Source organism: Echeneis naucrates, chromosome 1 (assembly GCF_900963305.1).
Source record: "Echeneis naucrates chromosome 1, fEcheNa1.1, whole genome shotgun sequence".
Taxonomy (NCBI): Eukaryota; Metazoa; Chordata; class Actinopteri; order Carangiformes; family Echeneidae; genus Echeneis; species Echeneis naucrates.
The window spans coordinates 22,290,870-22,314,197 of record NC_042511.1 but is presented as its reverse complement, the minus strand read 5'-3'; the positions used below and the strand labels follow the sequence as shown (position 1 = coordinate 22,314,197).

Genomic DNA, 23,328 nt, shown 5'->3' with positions numbered 1-23,328 from the left:
AATATTGTAAAAGAACAGCTCCATTACGACGCATGTTCATTTAAGTTTGCTTTCTTTTTACAGGGCAGCATTAACTTTAGTGCCGTGATAGATCATGACACCTGGTTCAATAGTCTCGTTTTATCAGTCAGCTTGTAAGCAACATTTTCAGCTGTTTGTGGGTTTTTTGACAGTCTGTCATGATGTCAGTTCGGGCTGAAGGACGCATGTGTGACTCAAAGTCCGTCTGACCATCTCTTCCTCCAGACCGCCCATTCAACGCTGCTCAGGTTATGAAAGCACGTCTCGCCTCTGATTGGCTGTCACTGTGGGAACCTCCAGTCTCACTATCATCGCTCCATCACGCGGACCAATCAGATAAGCCACTCGGCCCCCTGACGTCAGTCTCCTCTCCTGTGGGCCAATCAGGACCTCGGATATCTGCGTACTTGTCCCAGCCGTCCGCCTCTCGCTCAGGTAGACCGGCCGGGCTGCGGAAGGTGAGACGCGCACTCTGTCTGCACGCATTTTCAATATTTAACGCCACATTCAGCCGCTAAGGTTAAAGTTTATCTTTTATTCAGATAAAAGAATCAAGAATAGAGACCGGAAGTTGCTTTTCCGTTGGTGGAATTTGGTTAAAGACATTTAGGCCCGAGCCATGAGAGATAGGCATTTATTTGTGTAAAATAACCACTTAAACAGGTTAGTGTGTAATTCTAACTTACTCATTATGGGCCATTAACTCAGCATGGCTGAAACAAAGGAGGGGGAGGGATCTTATATCCGTCTACATCTGTTTTATGAGATTATAAGAAACCTTTAGCAGGTATAGCTAAGTGTTGTCATCCAATCCACCGAAGTGTGGGAAGTATTTGCAGTTAGCTGTCATTCCTGCATATCTGTCAGTAGTAATTATTTATTTAAATAACTCTATCAGTAATTGCTAGGACATACTTGTAGTGTCTGTGTCAAAGTGCACCAACTCAATCTGCTAAATTTGAGGAAAAAGAATACTATAAATATTGAAGTAAAGATGTGGAGGAAAAAATTTATATTATTATTATAATATTATCATTGAATATATGTTAATGCACGTTTTATCAACCAAACCTTAACCTGTACCTGAACACTTAACTCATTTTGGCATATTTCTGGGAGAGTTATGTTTCTTTGATTTATTTTCAGTGGCCAAATTTATTTAATTTACTATTAATGGACGTGATTTTTTGATTGTATTCATCTATTCATCTATTCTGTTTTACTGTTTTTCATGACTGTGTCTGTCCTCCTCTTCTTTATATTCATTTGTCCTTATTTCAAAGGCAAAACCAAGAGTGGAAGTTAATGATAGTATATACTGTTCCTATAACACTGTGCTCCTGTTTTCCAGTCTTCCAATCTCACTACACCAGAAGCTTCCTGTGAGCTTCCATCATGGCAGTGAACGGCACAACAGACATTTTGAGCTCTGCCTACCTTGCAGTGGAGTATGTAGATGCAGTATTACCTAAAAACCCCTTCCAGCCCTCGCTGGAACAGGCCTGGGGCTACATGCTGGATAACTACACCAAGTTCCAGATTGCTACATGGGGATCGCTCATAGTCCACGAATTCATCTATTTCCTCTTCTGCCTACCTGGTTTCCTCTTCCAGTTTATGCCCTTCATGCAAAAATACAAAATTCAACAGGTTTGTCATTGTTTTTGGTTTTTAGATTTTATTTAATTTCTACAGTTTGAGGTTGCACTAAATAAACCTTCCAACTCCGTGTGAAGGACAAACCAGAGACCTGGGAGAAACAGTGGAGATGCTTTAAGATGCTGTTGTTCAACCATTTCTGCATCCAGCTGCCTCTGATCTGCGGGACATACTACTTCACTGAATTCTTCAACATCCCATATGATTGGGACTCAATGCCGCGCTGGTCAGTGCAATGAACATTAACAAAAATAACAAAAATAATGCATGCTGCCAACATTGACACGCCAAATGCTTTTATTCTAAAACATCACAAAGTCAGTAGTAATAGTGTGCAATTCAAATTTTTTGTGGAAATATATTTATGGTCATTATTGTTATGATCTCATTTCTGATGTTGTTTTTTGATTCTGCTCATAGGCATGTCAACCTGAACTAATGCTTTTGTGGTATTTCATTTGTTACTCACTGTTCTTCACTCTCTTCCTACAGGCCGTACCTCCTGGCTCAGTGCTTTGGTTGTGCGGTTGTTGAAGACACCTGGCACTACTTTCTCCATCGCCTTCTGCATCACCGCAGGATCTACAAATACATCCACAAGGTCCACCATGAGTTCACTGTGAGTAGAACACACAAGTGATAAGATAAATAAACAAACATGCCACTTACTGATTAACTATACAGTTGTGAACATGAATGGCACCTAACTGTCCCCTCACTTTGCTTCAGGCTCCGTTTGGCATGCAGGCAGAATATGCCCATCCTGCTGAGACTCTCATCCTGGGAGCTGGTTTCTTCATTGGCATCATGATCTTCTGTAACCATGTTTTCTTCCTGTGGGCATGGGTGGCTTTCCGCCTGCTGGAGACCATTGACGTTCACAGGTAGGACAGAGCAACAGTTTTCATACACCTGCACGCCTCTGGTTAATGTCGTCAGCGCCATTATCAGTGTAATCAGGAACATGCTGAAGCTGCCCAATTCAGTGATTTTAAGTGTCTAAACTTTCAACATGCTACAATTACTGTTTAATTTTTAAGGTTATGCAAGAGAAAGTAAGAATTCATTTATAGTTGAAGAAAGCCTAATCTTAAATACTTATTTGCATTGAACCAGGAAAAATTAAAACAAAAGGCTGTATAAATATTAATAACGAAGCAGCTGTTGAATATCTGCATAAATAATAAACAGTGAGATTACAGTTGCATGTTTCTCATCACCAACAGCAAATTGTAGGTGCAATTGTGCAATTGTAGGTCCCGCTAGTGTCGACCACTAGAGGGAGCCAGAAAACATAAGATGCTGCTATTAAATGCACTGTTGGGTGATATTGATCCTTCTGTTGTAAAGGGAATTATCATGCTTTAATATAACAATATATACTTAAAATAGATGTATGCAAGAGATTAAAAAAGACATTGCATATGAAATATTTGAAAAAACACTTAAAACAGGACTTGTTGTAACAAATCATTAAAGATTTCATCAGACACCACTCAGTATCAGTTTCTCTTATTTTGGTGCTCTTGATGCTATATGTTTTCATAAAACCCTTTGCACCTTTTTAAAAAAAAAAAAAAAAAGCCTCTAGACTACATCAAATAATATTATTTAAAAAAAATATTGTACAGTGAAAGCCCAAATCCCTTTTAATTAAGTATATACAACATATAATTAATCGTTCTATCTTAAAAATAAATACAAATTGTAGAAAATTGTAGAAAATACACCAAAGGTCAGAAAGGTAGAATTAAAATGTATATAAAATAATAATAACATTAATACGATATTGCACTGATAAAAAAAAAATGACATTCTCTACCTTTTTGGGGGCTTTTTATGCCTTTATTTTAATTATTATAAAGCAGAGAGGACGAATAGAAATGGGGAGATAGAGGGGGGAAGGACCTGCAGCAGAGGATGTTGTGTTGCGCTCGAACCACTCGAGCACGTGTTGCGAAAATGGGCTTCTGATATTTTTGGTATGCTTTTTAAATGGAAAGTTGACTTACCTTTTCCTCGTCTTTCTCTCTATTCCCCATCAGCGGTTATGACATCCCCCTGAACCCTCTTCACCTGATCCCGTTCTATGCTGGCGCTCGTTTCCACGACTTCCACCACATGAACTTCGTGGGAAACTACGCTTCCACCTTCACCTGGTGGGACAAGCTGCTGAACACTGACAACCAGTACAACAAGTACATGCAGAAACCGGAAGAGAAGAAGGAGCAGTAAACCATTTGCACCTCACACACTCAAAGCAAGGAAGAGACAGTGAGTCTTTAAGTGAGTGCACAAACAGTTGCCGCTTTCCCATCAGAACACTGAATTAAACACACACACACATATACTGAAGGTGTACTTTGAATGGATCGGCTCTGAAGTGGTTTGATTCTGCATCGGGCTGCATGTCCTCATTAGTTCACCGTCTGTGCCTTTCTGCAAAAGAAGTACTATTGTCTGCTTCTGTAGACAGCTGTTTGAATAAAAACCATCAACATCCTTCATTTTGATTTGTTGTTTTGCTTTGTCATTGAATGAAAAACAAAAGACTTGTACCATGCTTTCTCTTGTGAAATGCTTCTGTATACCTCTAAATGTCGCAGCACTTTAAAACTTCCTCTTGAGATGAAAAGAGTCACAATGACACAGTTATTTCTCTGTTGAGATACAGTTCAGTGGGAACTGTCTAAACTCATCGCTGACTTCTGAAACAAGTCAGACATGTTTGATGTAAGCACATGTAATGGGTTTGGCTAATGTGGAACTCCCTTACTTTTCAACCCTGCCCTTTTTATTTGAAGATTGTAATGATAATTAAATGCTGTTATAATTTTTATAAAAGAAACCTTGAACCGTGTTTTGTTGAATTTTTCTGTTTTTGTCAGAATAAATACATTGGACAAAATTCCACAGGACTTTGGTTGTGTTGACCAGTTTTACTGGAATAAATGTGATCACATAGTGATGCGTGTTCCACTGTATTAGTATATTTAGTTCATTATAGATGATTGACCACTTTTTACAGAGACTGGGCTCACAGACAGTTCAAGCTTGAATGTCTAAGATGAATATCACATATTAGAACCTCTGGCTAAGAGTTTCAGCTGTTTAATGGACACAGAGTAAATATGGCTTTGTCAGTGAATGGATAATTTGATGGAGTGCATGTGCAGCAGCATAAGGTTCCCTCCATCTCCTCTCTGCTGCACCATGGACACACCCCTACTGCCCCATCCAACACACACAGCACCATCAAGTCAACCAGCAGCAGCTAGTCCCAAACAGGAAGTCTTTTATTAAAGTCTCACTATAAAATACACGAGCAGCCCAAATATATTCTGGATTCTGGATTCTCCATCCACATGTATTCCAGAGCACAGAATTCATCGCATTAAAAAAAACGTGTGATAATCTTTATTTATAATCAGCGAAATTTCAGGAAAAAAACACAATAGCATCTCCTAGTTCTGGTAGCCTAGTTTATGGACATTTGGTTATTTCTTGTATTATTGCAAATGTGAGTCGTGAGAAAAATAAGCTATAACTTTTTTGAAAATACAAAATAGTCAGTATTACATAAACAAAAAAGACAAAAATTAAACAAATGAAAGAATAAGGCATCATAAGGATTATTACCACATTGTTAAACGGCCATAAAGTTTTTTAAAACTTTATTTCTTAACTCTATTAGCATTTGTAATCGCTCTTTTTCCCTTCACTGTTTTCAACAAAGGCCGTTTCAATTGTCCCCAAAGGAGAAGATGTGACCTGCAGTACAGGCCTATTATTTCTTCAAGCTTCTGTATATACAGTAAAATGCCTGACACGATTCTCCACAAAGTCTTGTTTTCATCAAGGAGCTTGTTTATCCCCGTACATCTCCCAGCAGCCTCCCCCTGAAAGATTTCGGTCCTTATTTTGAAAATCTACCGGACGTGGCGGTCCAGAGCTGCTGTGCAGGAGGCTGACGGCAGACTGCGCTCAGGTACGGCGGAGGAGAGAGAGGGAGCGGGTGGAGGGATATTTATAACCTACAGCGGAGCTGCAGCGCAGAGATAAGGCTTGGGACTGAGCCGCTGGCAGCAGACAGGCAGGAAGACCGGGGCTTAGGGGAAAAAACAGGACAACGTCGAGATGAAACGGCTCCTGTGTGTCGCTTTATTCGGGGCCGCCTTGGTCTCGGTGGCCAGCGCGGCCGGCACCGACGCGGAGATCTCCTTCGAGTACCATCGGTACGAGGAGCTGCGGAAGGCGCTGGTGTCGGTGTGGCTGCAGTGTCCGACCATCAGCCGCATCTACACCATCGGGGAGAGCTTCGAGGGCCGAGAGCTGCTGGTGCTGGAGATGTCCGACAACCCCGGGACGCACGAGCCTGGTCAGTTTTTACGCATACATAAAGCCCTCTTCATAATGCGGCGAATGCGACTCCCTCCATATTCACCCCTACCTCCCTTTTTGCCCCCCTCCCGTCACAGAAACGCCACCACCTCACGCCGTGATAACACAAACACGTCACTCAGCATTGCGCATAGCAGCCTCGGCGGTGCTGTCATCTGGTGTGCAGAAAAGCGCCGTGCGGTGCGGTGCGGTGCGGTGCGGTGCGTGAGGCTGCGGGGGCCCACAGCGAAAACAGCGCAGGTGTGCTGCGCGTAAAGCGGCCTGCTAGATTACTTCAGATGGATCTAGATGATAGCTCGCGGGATCCGTCACGCAAAGCCGCCATTTTAGTGCTCGATAAGGATCTCTCCGTGCTCATCCCGAGTCTTGATTCTTATACCCCCCCCCACCACACACACACACACACACACACACTCAAAGGCTGCAGATCAGCGTTTATATCTAATATTCATTTCCAATATAAAGCAAATGTGGCTGGCAGAGCAAGAGCTCACATATGATGTTGAAAGGAGGACTGAATATTAAATAAAGCTGCAGGTCCTGATGGGTTCAGGTCAGTTGTGATTGTGGATCTGGGGCAGCCTGTGTCATGACTTCACATTGTTTCATACTGTGGTGTGAAGGGCAGAAGAAGAAATGTGATGGAGAGTTTACAGTTAGAGGAAGTATTACACAGTACTGTGTGTGAGCACCACTGCTGCTTTATGTGCAGTACATCAGCTTTATTTCTTAAAGTCACACCTTGCTAAGCCAAAACCTCTGCAGTCTTTAAAGTCCATCTTAAGAGTGCAGGTGCATTCTGAAATTCATGGGTTTAAACTTAAACTTAAAAGGCCCCAATAATCTTCCCTACACCGTTAAAAGGGTTATTTGTACCTTGAAAAGGTTTTTGCAAATGGACGATGGGCCTATCCACGATAGAGAACATTGCCTCTCCTCTTTTGTTTTTGAATTCAGGCTTCATTTTTGGGGCTTTTTTTGGTGTTGTCTACTGTCTGTTTGACATTTAATACCTAACTCTAAATGACAGACTGTAATACCACCAGAGACAAGGAAATAAGACTTCTTTGTTCGTTGTTGGAAACATGTCGACAAGCCACACCAACTGTGCTCGGACCAGGTTTTTGACACCGTCGTCATTTCAGTGTAAGATGATGAAAGATGAGTACTATTAGTATGAAAAGGGTTCACTTTGTCCTCCTGATAGCGAGAGGAACACTGTAGACACCAAGAGCAATAATCTAACATTAATGGATTAGCCTGTAGTATATTTAACCTTTTAGATGAGCCTTTAATGAATCTCTTGGAGGTGATCAGTGAGTCCTGTCGAGCTCCCCAAACAGAAACGGACACACTGGAAGGAAGCATCATCATTTCATCAAAGTAATCCCGATGTGGAGGCGTCAAAAGAAAGAAGGAACTTTGCCCGTAATTATTGTAATTTGTAACATAGACAAGTTTGTGGGATTTCAGCCATATGTCTCGTGTTGCATTTGTCTGTAAAGGTGTATTTTCTTTTCAGTGTGTATTGTGTGGTCACAATGGGGCACCACAGCATGCAGCATGCATGGTCACGGAGCGTAATGACCCTACGTACGTACTAAATAAGCCTGTAATAGTCTGGTGGGTGTGCACAGGCATGAGTCACAGTAGCGATGTGGAGCCCTTATTACAACCAGATGAGTTTCCAAGCTGCTGCCTCACCAACAGGAGTAGCACTTCCCCCTCCCTCCTCTCCCTTCCTCTCCCTCCATCACTGCCGAGCAAAACATCCACCAGAAGAAGGAGGGGGATGAAACAGAGGAAGGAACAAGGAGCGGAGCTCCAGAGACTGACAGAGTGATAAAAAGATGATGGTTTCAGTGTGAGAGGAAGATATGACAAATGAGTGTTTTAGACAAGAGGAAAAAAATTCTGCACAGGCTAGAAGCAGCTTTCAACTTTCCTTTAAGGCGCCCTACCTAATATTTTGTCTGACCTTGCACTGTGTTGAAACTCTAAGGAGGAGCCAAAATAGCGGTTGTCGGGGAAACAGATCGGCTTAGTGCTCTGAGCTGACTGTGAGCTCGTGGTTGGCTGGCCAGTCCTGAACTCATCTGTCAGTAAGCAGCCATCTGTCGTAGACTGTGGCACCGGAACTGCCTATAGCCAAGAGTTAACACACTTGTTACGTATGAATATACAGTGCGTTCAGTGCAGGGCACGGCACATAGTGGGAAGCAACAGACACTGTGCTTACATGACTCTACTGTAGTGATGAACCCACAGAAAGCTTAACATAGCAGTGTCTTTTTTACCTTGATATCTTTATTTCCTCTTTTTGATCTCATCAGTGTTATCAAATGCAACAGGCGACTGTTTTTGGCAAATAGAAAGCTTTTAAAACTGACTAGTAGCCCTACTCCAGAGCAACAAGCCACAAAATTTCCACAGAGAAGATGGTGGAAATCAAAGCTGGGCTAAAAGGATCATGTTATGTTTGTGTGTTAGTGCAGAGTAATGTTAGACCCATGCAATACAGCCTTTGTATACTACCAGCATGTTTAAACATTGTTTAATGGTGGTTGCTTCCATTGCTCTGTTAGGTTAAATTATAGACTTTTAATGGGTTAAATACCTTTTGTGGTTAAAACAAGTCAAAATATTATATTTCTGTTATATTAGTTATTATCGTAGGCATGGGACAGCCTGTAGAGTTTATGTAATGACCTGGTTCCTGCTATGATGCTAACATTAGCCTAGCCTCACACATAGATTGGGAACAGCTAGGCTGGACTTCTCTTCTAACATCTCTAAAACTCATTTATTAGCACATTCTATTATTTGTTTAATTCATACAAAATCTGGACAATTGTCTATCTAAGAAGTTCCACTCCACGCTAATTGTTTAGCCCATAGCTGCTCCAAAAAACAGATACAATTATGTGGCTTGGTGGTTTTGTTAGTTCAGCTTTTTGTTAGTTAGAGTCAAGCTAACTGCTAATTTTTTTCCTATTATTTTATTTTATATAAAATTTTGCCTGCTAGCTGCATAATGAAATGTTCGATATGCGTATCAATATTTCTCTTTATGGGGTTTACTTAAATATTTTTATATTATTTATAATATAGAAGAAGTAAATGTTCACTCAGGTTTTTGAAACTTTGATATCCAGGACTTTTTGTTGTAATTGCATATTTTCTAAGCGTGACATGGTACTGAAACTGAATATGGGAGACTGTTTTTTTTTTTTTATTTTAATTGTGATGTTTCAGTGTCACAGCTGGATCATATTTATGTGCATAAAACCTACAAGACGGAGACTTTCAGGAGCCTAAACTATTTTGACACTCATGCATGGAACTATTTACCCAGCTTCTGATATGCAGAGAAACCGTATCTTGTTGAGGTTTTCACTTTGTCCAGAGGCAAAAAGTATCAAGACAATATAAAGCATCGATTCGACCAATAAGCTCTGAACTATTTCATGGTGGTGGAGACTGTCATAAGACACCATGATGGACTCTTATCAGACAGTAGAGGAAGTGTGTAATCCCCAATGAGCATGCACACAGATGATGAGTTAAAGTCAATAGCAGCCATACACTCTGTGGAGTACTTTCATATCCAATGATATGTGATATATTGAATACAATGTATTAGAATAATACAGTAGTCCTAATACAAGACCAAATAACAGAGTGTAAACCCATCAGATCTTTACATAGTGTAATGTGAGACGCCCCGGCTGCAGAGGTATGTTGAGGAAAGAGGAGCTGATGGATGAAAAGGATAAAAAGAAAAGGAATGATGATTGAAAAACCAGGTAAAAACAGAGGTGGCTGAAAGAATGTAGAAGGGATAAATGAGAGAAAAATGGAAATGGAAAGAGGATGAGCGAAAGGCCAAGGCATCATTTATAATACATCAGACAGACGTGCATCCTCCTTTCCCCTCTGCATCTCGACATGCTGTGAGACATCTCTTCATGTCATGCTGTGTGTTGACTTCAACAGCCAACGGCTTCAGAGGATTTTTAGGTCAACGTTGCTTACTTTTTCTGAGAAACACTAATTGAAAAGAGTTGATTCAGAAAATTATGTTTATAGAATACAGTCTATGGCCACTGCAGCTAAGCTCTCATTGCATCTGGGACTTTATTGGAAATGTTTTAATTAAAATTAAAAAAAAAAAAAAAAATTTGAGCGAAGCCAAATGAATATATGAATATAGCTGTTGCCCTAAGTTGTTTATAGCAAAGAAACTGTTATAACATCGATTATCTTTATTTGAGGTTGAACTACAAAGTACATATTATAATCTTAATTGCCTTCAATTATTAGCACACATTAAATGTTTTAATATAAGATGTATTAGCCTGTAGCCATTCAAAGTTAGCCCATGGTGTGTGTGTTTACTCAACCTCAGCGTCGATTTGTCTCCCTGGGCACCTGCTCCCAGTCAGGGTTGTCACGACAACTGAGAGCCCTCGAATGTGGTGCTTCCTTAATGACGCTGCAGCTGCAGTCATTACAATGTGGTTGCCTAGGTGATCGTAGTGATGACCTGTCACACACCTCTGATAAGGATGACACGGTGGGGGTTTTTTTTGTCAGTATCAGATGCCTCACAGTGATCCGTGGAGAACAAAAATCAGCCCAGAGATCTGAGATAGAGGAAAAGCAGAGGTAGAGGTACATTCAAAACAAAACCCTAAAATGTTTAGTAATTCAACATACAACTGTCAAGCTCAACATACACGTGGACAGAAAACAGCCTATTAATGTCAGCACTGACAAAACAAATTGATTTGTTGATTGATACACACAGTTTCTCTGGGTATTCAAGCTTCCTTCCAACATCCAAAGACTTATATATTTGGACAGGTTCGGTCAGATGGCAACTGTAAATTGTGAATATGTGAATGTGAATGTAAACCCAGTCCAGGCCTGTCACCCACCCTCACTCAAAAAGCATCTGGGATTGGTTACAGTCCCTCATAACGCTAGAGGAATAAAGCGATATAGCTATGAATAGGTCAGTCACGGGAAATGAATTTGCAGCTTCTTTCAGTGTGAAGAGACAGATTTCAATCATTATGAAGGGAATACTTGAACTCTGAAGTATTTAAACTCCATGGACATCCAACTTTGAAAGTCAAAAAGTTACTTCATTCATTTTTTGGGAGCTTGCTGTCTTCCGACTGTCCGCTGGTTTCCACATTTTTGTTCTAAATGTTCAAACAATAAAATGTTTGTGCATTTACCTCCTTTGAAATGGTGTTTCAAAGGAGGTAAATAAAAACCCAGGTGTGGAGCAGACGGTTTGACAGAGGAGTAAATTTAGAAACGTGACAGAAAAAGACAATTGTGGTTCTTTTGGGTTTTTTTAGAGGAGATAGGACATTTTGATGTGTTCTGCCAACACAGTGACAAATCACGCTTGCTTTTGTGCAAAATGCATCCTGGTCAAAAATATCTGAGTAAAAAGAGTAAACAGCTGTCATGTAACATTCCCTCAGCTTTGCCTGTTACACACATCAGCCAAGCACAGCTTAATTCATCACTAGCTACATGTGTTGGACGATACAGTATCTTTAATCCCTTCTCTATAGGTCAACTGTTCCACTTGTATGAAACCTTCACAGCTCTGTATTGTGTCACACACCAACAATGTAAAAACATGTTTCTGAAGGGAGACGGGATATGGAGCATCTGTGCAACAGCTTGAATCATAGTAGCTTGTTTTTTACAGTCCAGCTTCAAAGTGTGTGGATGTGTGTGCATGAACTTGTGTTTGACAGCTCTGTCAGGCCTGTAAAAACCATCTACCAACATCAGCATGGAGAGAGTTAAGTGCCGTCTTGAAATCATTAGTAGGAACTCAGAGAGGCACCAGATTCAAGTGTTTAAAAATAACCTGACTACCAGATGTGTGCTGAGAACTGAGTATGTATGTCACACATGAAGCCTCTGGGATTATTTGACAAATAGGGCAAACACACAGGAAACAGTAAAACAATTCTACATATATATACATAGACCAAAAAACAAATGTAAGAATGTACACAAGCTCAATGAAAGTTTTGGCACACATGCTTAGTCAACTAAACTGAAGTAAAAAATAAGCCTTGAAATGGTCAGATAAGAATAGAATTATAAAAACACAATAAAAAAACACTAAAGGGCCGCCCCAATAAAACAGAATCCCTGCTGTAGTTTGGCTTCACAAACACACACACACACACAATCATACTACTCACCATCTGCCAACTGGGAGCTTCATTTCATAACTCTTAAGTGATCTGACTACAGAATTGTTTTTTTCTTCTTTGTGCTCCGAGATGTTCTTTGTGTTTGTGCAGCCACAGAAAGCTAGTAATCACTGGTTTGTAGCTGATCAAAAGAACGAATGCTGAAGCTCATAGTCATCCTCTTCGTCACTTTGTCAAAGGCCTTTTTATAGCTCCTTAGTTGCACTTGTTATTATGTGCTTTTTTGCGTGTGTATGTGAATAGAGGAGAGGCAGATTTAATCAGCATATGAACAGATGTTTAGGAGCTTCAGTCATGACAACAAAGCTTTACCAGGTACATTCAGTATGTTCAAGATAAAGGAAATGAAAAGTAAACTATGCTCAGGTGTGTTTATGCCCACAGACTGACATGGCCAGTAAAGCAGCGACTAAATACATAGTTGCCAGGTTTAATTTAGGAATATAGTTATCGTGTAATTATTGTGTAAGTATAAGACATGACATGCTGATGAAATGCTAAAACCTGATCTGTATTGTCCATGTCAAAACATTGTTTCCACTTATTTTTATAATGGCATAGTCTAGATGAAGGCTGAGAGCGTGACGGATAAACCACATTATAAATGGCACCCAGTGCTGGATTTGCAGGTCGCCAGTGTCCCAAGGAGCCCTACTTTGGTCACATTGAGAACCTGGAGTCCCATTCTCAATGTGATGCAGTCTAATCTGATTCTGGACGTGTCACTCCAGCAAGATTCAGGCAGAACAATCTGTGACAGGGTCGCCTAATAATCCTTCCCCTCAGTCATTATTGTCCAAATGAAGTCCCAGGCTGCAGTGCTCAATTCTGTTTAGCTCGTCAGGAGATGAGTCATTGTGTAGTCCAAAGGTTCAGGTTCTATAATAGCTGAGAAGACCTCAGTGAAGTTAATGTAATAAGTAAAGAATGTGATGTTATTGTAACATTTATTTTGGGGATTATGTGGTCTGTTGTGCTTTGCGAACCTTCTTGTGATTGGTTTAAGCTTTCTGTAAAATTTTGTCCTTTCTTTTATTGTTCCCTGCAGGTGAGCCAGAGTTTAAGTACATTGCCAACATGCATGGCAACGAGGCAGTGGGCAGGGAGCTGGTCATCTATCTGGCTCAGTATCTGTGCAACCAATACCAGCAAGGCAACGAGACCATCATCGAACTCATCCACAACACCCGCATCCACCTCATGCCCTCCATGAACCCAGATGGCTTTGAGAAGGCTGCTTCACAGGTGAAAGCACAGCATGACAAAAGCAACCAAGTAAACACAAACCTGATCCAGGGATTTAACACCAGACAGATGAAGCTCATAAGACTCATAAGAAATGGCACTTTTTCAAAGCTTGGCCAAGTCTCTGTCCACATAAACATCCTCTTCTGTTCCCTGCTCAGCCTGGAGAACTCAAGGACTGGTTTGTGGGTCGCACTAATGCACAGGGTGTGGATCTGAACCGCAACTTCCCTGATCTAGACCGCATCATTTACATAAATGAGAAGGAGGGCGGACCCAACAACCACCTGCTGCAGAACATGAAGAAGGCTGTGGATGAAAACACCAAGGTAGACACACTAAATATTGTGTCTGTGTGTGTATCTGTGCTACCCCAATTGTTTCAAGACACAATATGTTTAACTGCGTGTGAGTCAATGACTTTCTGTCTGTGTGTGGGCACCAAATGTTTCTTGACTAAAATTGTACTCAAACCTATTTCCAGAAAAAATTGTTGAAAATCCATGTTATGCCTGTAGTGTGGGAAGTGTCCACTGACGTTTGTTGAGTTGCAGAGATGACCTGAAGTTAGCACTGTGAGATGAACTATTAGCCACTTTCCTTTAATGTCTAATTTGACATGATCATTTTTATGCAAATTCCACGTCAATTTGAAAAATTCCTGTGTTGTGTACAGTTGCTTCATACTGAGCCAGCAAAATTTGAATGCAACCATTATATTACCATAGTTTATTTAGTTAATATTTTCACTTTGAATATTTAGCTAAGTTAATACAAGTTACAGTTAAGTAATACTGAACTTTATGTCATCCAACTGAAGCCATACTGAAAGGTACTTCCCTGGAAAAGTTTGTGTAGGTTTTTTTGCTGGTGCCTAGTATACTTTTTATATTTTTATGTACAAATACTTTATGATGTTGTGCTTTGTAGCTTGCTCCAGAGACCAAGGCAGTGATCCACTGGATCATGGATATCCCTTTTGTCCTCTCAGCCAACCTACACGGAGGAGACGTGGTGGCCAACTACCCATATGATAAGACCCGCACTGGTATACAAACACACACATGCATGCACAATCCCCTACACATCTGCTTTTGTGTGTGGGTTGTTTAAATGTACATAAAGTGTTCCCTTTTTCTTTTTAAACATTTTACAGATTTGATGAGATTTAAAATAGTCCCTTTAACCAAAACAACAAAGATTTTACTACATTTTCTTCAGAAAGTCACAACTTTAAGTCGGATGAAAAAATGTTTCTTCTTTGGCTTCTTGTGCGTCATTACCCAAAGTAACCAAACTGTGTTTGCACAAGCACAGGCTTAATGTTTTGCAGATGTAGGTGTTCAATTAATACTTTATCACAGCCGCTGTCTAAACATGTTGTGCTTGTTTGTTCCTTTCCCTCTCATTTATCCGTCAAGGAGCTGCCCATGAGTACAGTGCTTGTCCAGATGATGGGATTTTCAAGTCTCTGGCAAAGGCCTACTCCATGTACAATCCAGTGATGTCCGACCCTGACCGACTCCCATGCCGGAAAAATGATGATGACTCTAGCTTTAAAGATGGCATCACTAATGGAGGCGCCTGGTACAGCGTCCCAGGAGGTCAGAAACAACAAGCTCTCAGTGCAAATAGCTCAGCTGACTCGCAGTCAGTCAGTCAGTCACTCGTAGTACTCAAGGAAAAATATAACTTTTATATTTCAGGAACTTAGTATTTGACAGTATTTGATCAAGAACCAAATTTGTTAGATCTGATTATACAACAACTTTATTTTTTTGACGTTGACACGAGAATTTGGTTATTAAATTATTGTGACCAATATATGCAACAAAGGGAATATTTTACAGAAAAATAATTACTGACAATTAAGAAATAGCATATCTTTGGTATTTCTGTATGCTATTATCTTAAAGCTTTTAAAACAGTGAAGATGCTGTTTCTCTGTGCTAAAATTCTCTCTGGGCTTTCTTCAAAATGTCTCCTACCTGTCTTCTTATCAGGCTTTCATTATTTCATTTTTCAAAAATATCAACAACATCAGATTTCCTGCCAGTTTTATTCATTTAAGTCATATTTTTGCTCTCGCCTCATCACAGGAATGCAGGATTTTAACTACCTCAGCAGCAACTGCTTTGAAATCACCTTGGAGCTGAGCTGTGAGAAGTTCCCCAACGAGGACGTCCTCAAGACGTATTGGGAGCAGAACCGCAACTCACTTGTTAATTATATTGAGCAGGTAGGCAGCATACCAAGACTGTAACTGAATATTATGCATTTAAAAAAATGCTAAACACAAATGAGAAAAGCAGATGATTGTGTCAAGAGGGTGGAACTTTAAATTTAGTCGTTTTCTTATCTGACAGCTGTATTGTCAAAATATGGTAGCTAAAACTGCTTGGTCAAGTTTGGGGAACAAGTAAACAGACTTCAATTAATGAAAAGTGATGACACGCAATCCGTACTTTCAAAGTGTGGCAATTATCCACCACAACCTCAGAGGTTTTGTGTTGATCTGACAACATAACCTTTGGTCCTTGGGGTGGATTCATTACCAGCATAAGTGCAAGAAAATTTCTGATTTAAGTGTGGACCAGTCAGTTGTTTTGCACAGTTGAACACCTTCTTCAATCAGAAACAGGAACATATATTTTCTGGTCTTTCAATCAAACTTAATATGCTCCTTGTTGTGTGTGCCATTCTGTGTTTTGTATGTAGGTTCACCGTGGTGTCAAGGGCTTTGTGCGTGACCTCCAGGGCAATGCCATTTCTAACGCCACCATCTCTGTGGAGGGTATTGAACATGACATCACCACAGGTAACAGAATCCAGTCCAAACGAAAAGATGTATATAAACATGCTCTCCATGGACATGACACCTGAGATATGAAAACTTGTCATTTGTAAAATGTCCCCATCTTGTGGACATATGGGCATTGCGCTATTTTTTTATTTGGTCACTTGTGCCTAGTAAATCGAGTTTATCAGTGATGGATAGAAGACAAAAGATAATCTGCTGTTAATGGGATTATTTCTGTGTCTGAGCATGTGTCTGAGCATGTGTCTGAGCATCAACTTTGTTTGCCTCTTGATTATCACATGATTTGTATTTTGTAGCCAAAGATGGAGATTATTGGCGTCTCCTGGCTCCAGGAAACTACAAAGTGGCAGCCTCTGCTCCAGGATACCTGACTGTCATCAAAAAAGTGGCTGTTCCCTACAGCCCTGCAACCAGGGTAAGTGTCACAGACCAATAAACCAACCAAAGCTGACCTTCACAGCTGGATCTGACTGTGTCCCGTCATCATTTTAGAGCTATCCCATTATCAGATCATTAAGTTAATGGTGCCAACACCAAACATTCAGACAAATTCTGATTGAATAGCATGTTCTCAGGTAAGACACAAATGTACTGTAAATAATCTAACAATGGAGTATGTGACGAATAAGTGTCCTGACTGATACTTATACTGCCTACGTGGTCTTAACATAAACATAAATTGCATATTAAGACACCTGCATTAGAGTCATCCAAAGCCCAGAGATGTGAAAGTGTCATTGTCCAAAGTTAATACTGTATAAACACCATAATGATGGGAAACACACACTCAAACAGTCAGTATGCTGTTTATGGACACAATTTTGACAAAATACAGTGCACCAGGAAAATTGGGGATAACCGCTCACAGCTGCTAAACAATTCAAGCCCATGTGACTGGTAGTAAAACGGCTTTGTGACAACAGAGAACAAAAAATAACATCATTATCATTCATTCATTTCCTACCACTTCTGACATTCTTATATCCTGTTTGTGTACAATGGTTAGGTTGAGGTGTTTTAATGTGTATGTTTTTTTTTTTTTGTTTTTTTTTTTAGCACAATAAGAAAATTATTTTTCTGTATAGGTGTATACATTTGTATGAATATACTTTTTTCTATTATTTACGTTTAGATTTTAGCCAAACCAACCAAATTCCGAAATTTCGAAACCAAATTCCTTGTATTTTGCGAACGTACTTGGCCAATAAAGCTGATTCTGATTCTGATTCTGATTAAAATTGACCTGTATATCATTACCGCAGAGTCTTCAGGATGTGTCCATGGCTCTGTTTCCATTTCAGGTTGATTTTGAGCTGGAGTCTCTGATGGAGAGGAAGGAAGAGGAGCGGGAGGAGCTGATGGACTGGTGGAAGATGATGTCAGAGACACTGAACTTCTAAAGAGCGGACCGTTCGCACATCAATGTAATATATTCGTCACTCTGTGTGCCCGTCCCCCCCCAAAAAAAAAAAAAACAAAAAAGAAAAAGAATATATTGTCTCTTATCTGTTTTTTCTCATTTAATCCTTATTTTAATTGATTATACTGTTTATTAATGTAACAGTTTGCCTCACACTCCTGTAGATTGTTCAGATATCCTGCACACACACTAATGGACACAGGAGGGATTTGCAGGTTGTCCGAGGGCAGTTGGATTGGTGTTGATTTCTGTGGTGTTGTTCTTTAACGTACATGTGATTGATAACCATAGCACCCACCTATATAACCAATGAGTGACTGAGTATTTATGTATGTAAAAGAGCTGCCTGCATCATTACCACGTGGCTCAGTTCAAAATAATAATTTATAACTTTTCCTGTTTTAAATGTCTCTATTTCTCCAGGCTTTAGTACAAACACAAAGACAAACTCACAACCCAGCTGGACACTTTTCACTTCCCACTATCTGTAAACAAACACTCTGAAATATACTGTTCATTCCTTTCCTGTATTATAAAAAACACAACTATGGTTTTGAGATAATCAGGGACATTAAAAACACTGTAAAAATTATATTGTAAACAATCTATACAGGCATCCTTATTTCCTTGTACGTATGTTATTGATGTGAGATTTTTTTTAACTGACTGCAGCACAGCTTTGATTTTAGCACAAGGTGAATGGTTATAATATATACTGTATTTAAGAAGTAGGTATAGCAAGAACTGTCTGGTTTTTGTAACAAAAGAAAATCAAAGAAAACAAGGCTATAACACATGTAAATCTCCACATCAGTCTACCCAAAGCCATTCCTTTCTATGTGCACTACACTGAGAGTAATATAATTATACCTGTGGCAGAAAACGTTTTTGAATTAGATTAATTAACACTAATCTTCTGAGTGGACAGAGAACATTAAGCCAGCCTATAACCTATAGATGCCGTTCATCCAGCCTGAACATCAGAGAGAATTTATTGAATGTATAGCGACAGAAACAGGTGAAAAATGTAAAAAAATAATAAAATTAATTAAATAAATTTAAAAAAATGAACTGATCAATAAAATCCCCCTCTTTATGTTGTCAAACTAAAGTGTTGTTGCCTTTTGATTCCAATTACACTAAACAAAAAAGTGGTGGTACTTTAAAAGGTAAAGTCTGTAATAGCTGGGAAAAAGTTATATTACGGAAAGAATGTATCAAAAAAATTTCATCTGTTGAGGGAATCTAAATTAAAGGTGAACAACCCCCTCTATCATTATTTATGCTAACAAGAAAAAATCTGATTTATTGATTTACTTTAGCAAACTAGGTATTGTTATTATGCAGTTCCTAGTAAGACAGCAGGAAACAAATGTGACAGGAAAATCATCCATGGGGAAAATCTGATGCTGTTGCTCCATAGCTGTCCAGTGGCGGGAAGTAAAAAGGCCTTAAACAGGAAAAAATATTGGGACACAGCTGCCATAAACTGAGATCTCTTTGGGCCTTTACAGTATCATAATTTTCTCCATGGAGTTCTGTTCATTTGTATTGTCTCTCCTTTCTAGCTCTGGTTTCATATTCACCATAGAAACTGTAGCTAGTTCGCTGTTAAATGCTTCACCTTCATCATTTTCAAGCTGATACCTTTGCCTGACAATTGTTGTCTGGCTGATGACCAAACATGATAAATAAATAAAAGTTCACACGCCATTTTCCTGGAGTGTCACTTTATTCAGTAATTCATTTGGATAAATGTATTGATAGCTGAAAAAAAAAAAAGCTCATTCAAGTTGCTGCAGCACATTGTCCAATCTTTAAGCATGCATTATGCTTATTACAGCAGGGGGAAGTCAATGTGTTAGTATTAAAAAGTTTGTGTGTGTGGTGATGAGGGCCAGTTAACAGTTAACAGACAGTCAGGAATTTAAAAGGCGTCAACTAGCAATAGGAAGACAGTTTATTTCAAAACTGAAAAGGTTTCACAGAAGGACTCAGATTTGGCTGAGGTCAGGGCAAAGTTGGTGTGCAAAAGAAAAGAAACCAACAAAACAAAACAAGGCCTGAGATACCCATCTTTCAGGAAAGCAAAGAAAATCCTGACTACCTGTCTAACAAAGGGGCCTCCTGAACAAACAAAAATAAATAAAGAAAATACAACTGGTGGTACCCACCACGAAACTGAGGGGTGCACGACGAAGGAGGTTTTCTTTGGGTGAGCTGGCTCGACCAAGCCAAAGCTCCAACCAGAGATAACGAGCATCACGACGGTGGTTATCAGCTTGATTAGTCGACCCAGGCTTTCCTCAGCAGGCTCTGTGAGCTTTCACATGAAAAGGGGCGTTTAGGCGTCATTTGACGCCATTCCCGCAGAAAAATTGTCCGACTACGTGCCGCATATTTCAGCCAAGAGGAGCACATTATGATAACGGAGAGCTATGAAGAGCTCAGATAAGAACAGCTAAAAGCTGCAGATCGTGTAAATACGCAATATAACCGATATAATATACTATAATGTGATATAATATATATTATATAACTTTAATTCCCTCCCTGACATTGTCTCACAATGAAGGATACATGGAAATTCGGTAGATTGAGACCAAATCAAAGTGAAATTCATTTGATTTGTCTTATTTGTGATTAAGTCTGAACAATTTTCTAATTGGTGTTCTAGTAGTTATAGTGCCAGCAGTGCAAGAAAATCCGGACCAAGCACAAGAATATAATCCAAAGTGGTATGTAGTCATCACTCTTTTAGTGTGATGTGGATGATACACTGCGCAACACATTACGTGTTAATATTATCTGAAGCAAACAAGAAGAAAAATGAGAGGAGAAAGATGGTATGGTTCACCATATGTATATGTAACGTATTCCCTCAGATGAGACTCTGTAGCCTATCGTTCATAGAGAACATCGTCAGAAAGTTCGCAGTTCATCCGTGAACGTGCATTTGCTCTTCGCATCTTGGACGCTTCAGCTGCACCGCCGGTGTCTGCCGCTTTCTTTCTGGAGATCCCAAACCCAGCCTCTCGGGGAGTGCATCACACAAGCTAAGCCTAACAATGAGGGGGGGGGCACACAAGGAAAAGCCGACATTATCATCAATTAATAAACCCGGACTGGACGGGTCAGCCTAGTCAAAACAAAATGTCTGATCAGGTGATGCAGTGTAGGAATGGAGCGATATCTCGATGCTGACACGCACTCACCTGAATATTGACTATTCTAAGTTAATGCGAAATAAAAAAGCTCATTCCTGGCTTTGGTGCTCCCCGGCCAGGATACACTTGGATGGGTCCAGCTTGAAAAGCTCAGCTCATAGCTCAGCTGATTGGTTGTGGAGAGAAGAAGCAAAGCTGAAATAGTGTTTGCCAGAATGTGGAACTGTCCAAAGGTAGATCATCAAAGCTCAGCTTTAGACCACGATTTTCCTCAGATCAATTATTTCTTCCAGCTGCAGTTGAGCTATATAGTTTCCTAACCCAGCCAAGACAATCAGTGGAAAGTGAAGGGAAATGACATGACAACTTATGCTGGAGAATTAGCAGATGTTTACCTACTGTCTCCGTCACCGGCCTCAAGCCGAGGGGCACATGGGAACAGTAAAAAAACAACACGGTTTCAGAATCGTGCAGCAGACTCAGGCACCATTTTTATTCTGCCTGCCATGTAACATGTCAAACATGAATTTACATTCAACTGGCTGATTAATAGCCTTATGTGGTGGCTTCTACTACAACAACTACAGCACCACAACTTCAAAAATCGTATTTCAATGCATAATGACTGCCCTTCATTGTAACAGCAGTGAAAACAATAGCTGTAAATGGTATCTGGCTACATAACATGGACACACAAATTATGTTTGAACTCGGTCTTCGAGCACTTTTAAACCTCATCAGTGTGACAAAACAGTTTTCCGGTGTCTAGGCAGTATGTTTACAAATTTTGAAGTAGTCTTCACATTTGAATCACCTGTGGAACAGTAAAAATCAACACGGTTTCAGCAGACTCCAGCGTGATTTTTATTCTGCCTCCTATGGGAAGAGCATGGCCTTGAGTTAGAAGTTTCTCACTGAACCTGGTGCTACAGCGCCACCTGTGGTCACAAAGTGGAATCGCATCAACTTTACCTGTGTGGGAGTGAAGTAAATGAAAAGAGAAAAGAAAGAAAGAAAAGCAATAAGGAGTGTGTGTGTGTGTGTGTGTGTGTGTGTGTGTGTGTGTGATCCTACCAATAACCCATCTCACACAGTGCAGCACTGTTGATACCTGACATGTCTGGGTGTGTGGAAACACGTCGATGTGCACACCCTACGTGTTGTTTCCAGAGCTGCACCTTTGGACGAAACCACTTTATCTGTGCTTTCATTTCTGTCTTGCGTTCGTGTGTTCAGGTCAACAGACGGTGAAATATATCTGTCAGATATGCCAGTCTTGCACACCACTCGTCGCCATACCATCATCCATCATATGTCTCATTTGTCAAAAACACCAGCTCATACACACGGGCCAACATTCTGCCAAGGGACAGCCACCGGACGTCCGTGTGGAGCAATAACACTTTATGCTCCACTCCCATTTCCTCTCAGTCATGCTAACATTGGACTTTTTACAGGTCTCATCTTCACAAAGTTTATCATGTGCACAACATCTTACAATACCAGTGTTGCCAGAGCTTGCGAGAAAAACCAGCAGTCACCTCTAAAGAAACAAGCCCCCCAAAAGCGACTCGACTTCTCAAAAAAAAAAAAAAACAACAACAAAAAAAAAACCTACGACATTGTGAGGCAATTTGATAACACACACATACACACACACACACACACTAACTCTGGTTTGTGGTTTTAGCAGTTTGACTTCTTTATCAGTCGAGGTAGATCCAGTTAATTCACCGACATGATCGACAGCTCTGACTGATGTGTGACAGGCTGTAAGTGGCTATCTTCAGCTCATTTGTGTGCCTTGGCTCATTTTGTTTTAAGACAGTCAAACCTCACAGATGAAAAGCTGCGGAGTTTGTTTTTTTTCTGTTGTTGTTAGTGGTGTTTTTTTTTTGTGTGTGTATGTGTGTGTATTCTTGTCTTTTGTTGTTGTTTTGCGCTTTTCGGAGCCAGCTCGGTCCGGCGCATGTTTTGTGGACAGATCCTTTAAGGAAAAAGGACAAACTGCTGCGTTTAGCTTTATAGTGGTTGTGGAGAGCTGGGAGAGAATCAAGAGGGGCTCATACACGGAGCAAAGCAAACCCAAATAAGGAGCCACTTTAAATAACAAGCCCCCCCAAAAAACCCCGCACCTGGCGATATTTGCAAGCGACTTTACAGAACAACAAGTCCAAAGTGGCCTATAATAAGCGGACCTGGCAACACTGTCCAGAACAGGAGCTAGGTCTGCTGGTAATGTCTTGGCAACGAGTGCTTCCCGGTGCAGAAAACAATGCGTCACGATGACATCTGGATGTTGCTCTTTCACTCTGTTTACAAATCCTTTGATTTGTAATC

At 40.3% G+C, this 23,328-nt stretch overlaps 2 protein-coding genes across 2 annotated transcripts; both read left to right on the top strand.

Moving 5' to 3' along the window:
• The first annotated feature begins 1,376 nt into the window (after positions 1-1,376).
• msmo1 (methylsterol monooxygenase 1) lies at positions 1,377-4,540 on the top strand. The gene is made up of 5 exons (XM_029509292.1): positions 1,377-1,671; positions 1,758-1,906; positions 2,173-2,299; positions 2,410-2,564; positions 3,726-4,540. The coding sequence occupies exons 1-5, from the start codon at positions 1,417-1,419 to the stop codon at positions 3,913-3,915; spliced, it is 876 nt and encodes a 291-aa protein (XP_029365152.1). The 5' UTR covers positions 1,377-1,416; the 3' UTR covers positions 3,916-4,540.
• Positions 4,541-5,733: 1,193 nt separating this feature from the next.
• cpe (carboxypeptidase E) lies at positions 5,734-17,926 on the top strand. Its single transcript, XM_029502560.1, has 9 exons — positions 5,734-6,058; positions 13,384-13,580; positions 13,742-13,909; positions 14,511-14,628; positions 15,002-15,184; positions 15,680-15,819; positions 16,299-16,398; positions 16,698-16,816; positions 17,703-17,926. The coding sequence occupies exons 1-9, from the start codon at positions 5,818-5,820 to the stop codon at positions 17,799-17,801; spliced, it is 1,365 nt and encodes a 454-aa protein (XP_029358420.1). The 5' UTR covers positions 5,734-5,817; the 3' UTR covers positions 17,802-17,926.
• Positions 17,927-23,328: the final 5,402 nt, after the last annotated feature.

Excerpts from the sequence above, each read along its gene's own strand:
- msmo1 (XM_029509292.1), top strand. The coding sequence starts at position 1,417 with ATGGCAGTGAACGGCACAACAGACATTTTGAGCTCTGCCTACCTTGCA. Across the intron at positions 1,672-1,757 it reads AAAAATACAAAATTCAACAG|GACAAACCAGAGACCTGGGA; the intron begins GTTTGTCATTGT and ends CTCCGTGTGAAG. Across the intron at positions 2,565-3,725 it reads GAGACCATTGACGTTCACAG|CGGTTATGACATCCCCCTGA; the intron begins GTAGGACAGAGC and ends ATTCCCCATCAG.
- cpe (XM_029502560.1), top strand. The coding sequence starts at position 5,818 with ATGAAACGGCTCCTGTGTGTCGCTTTATTCGGGGCCGCCTTGGTCTCG. Across the intron at positions 6,059-13,383 it reads CCCCGGGACGCACGAGCCTG|GTGAGCCAGAGTTTAAGTAC; the intron begins GTCAGTTTTTAC and ends TGTTCCCTGCAG. Across the intron at positions 13,581-13,741 it reads TTGAGAAGGCTGCTTCACAG|CCTGGAGAACTCAAGGACTG; the intron begins GTGAAAGCACAG and ends TTCCCTGCTCAG.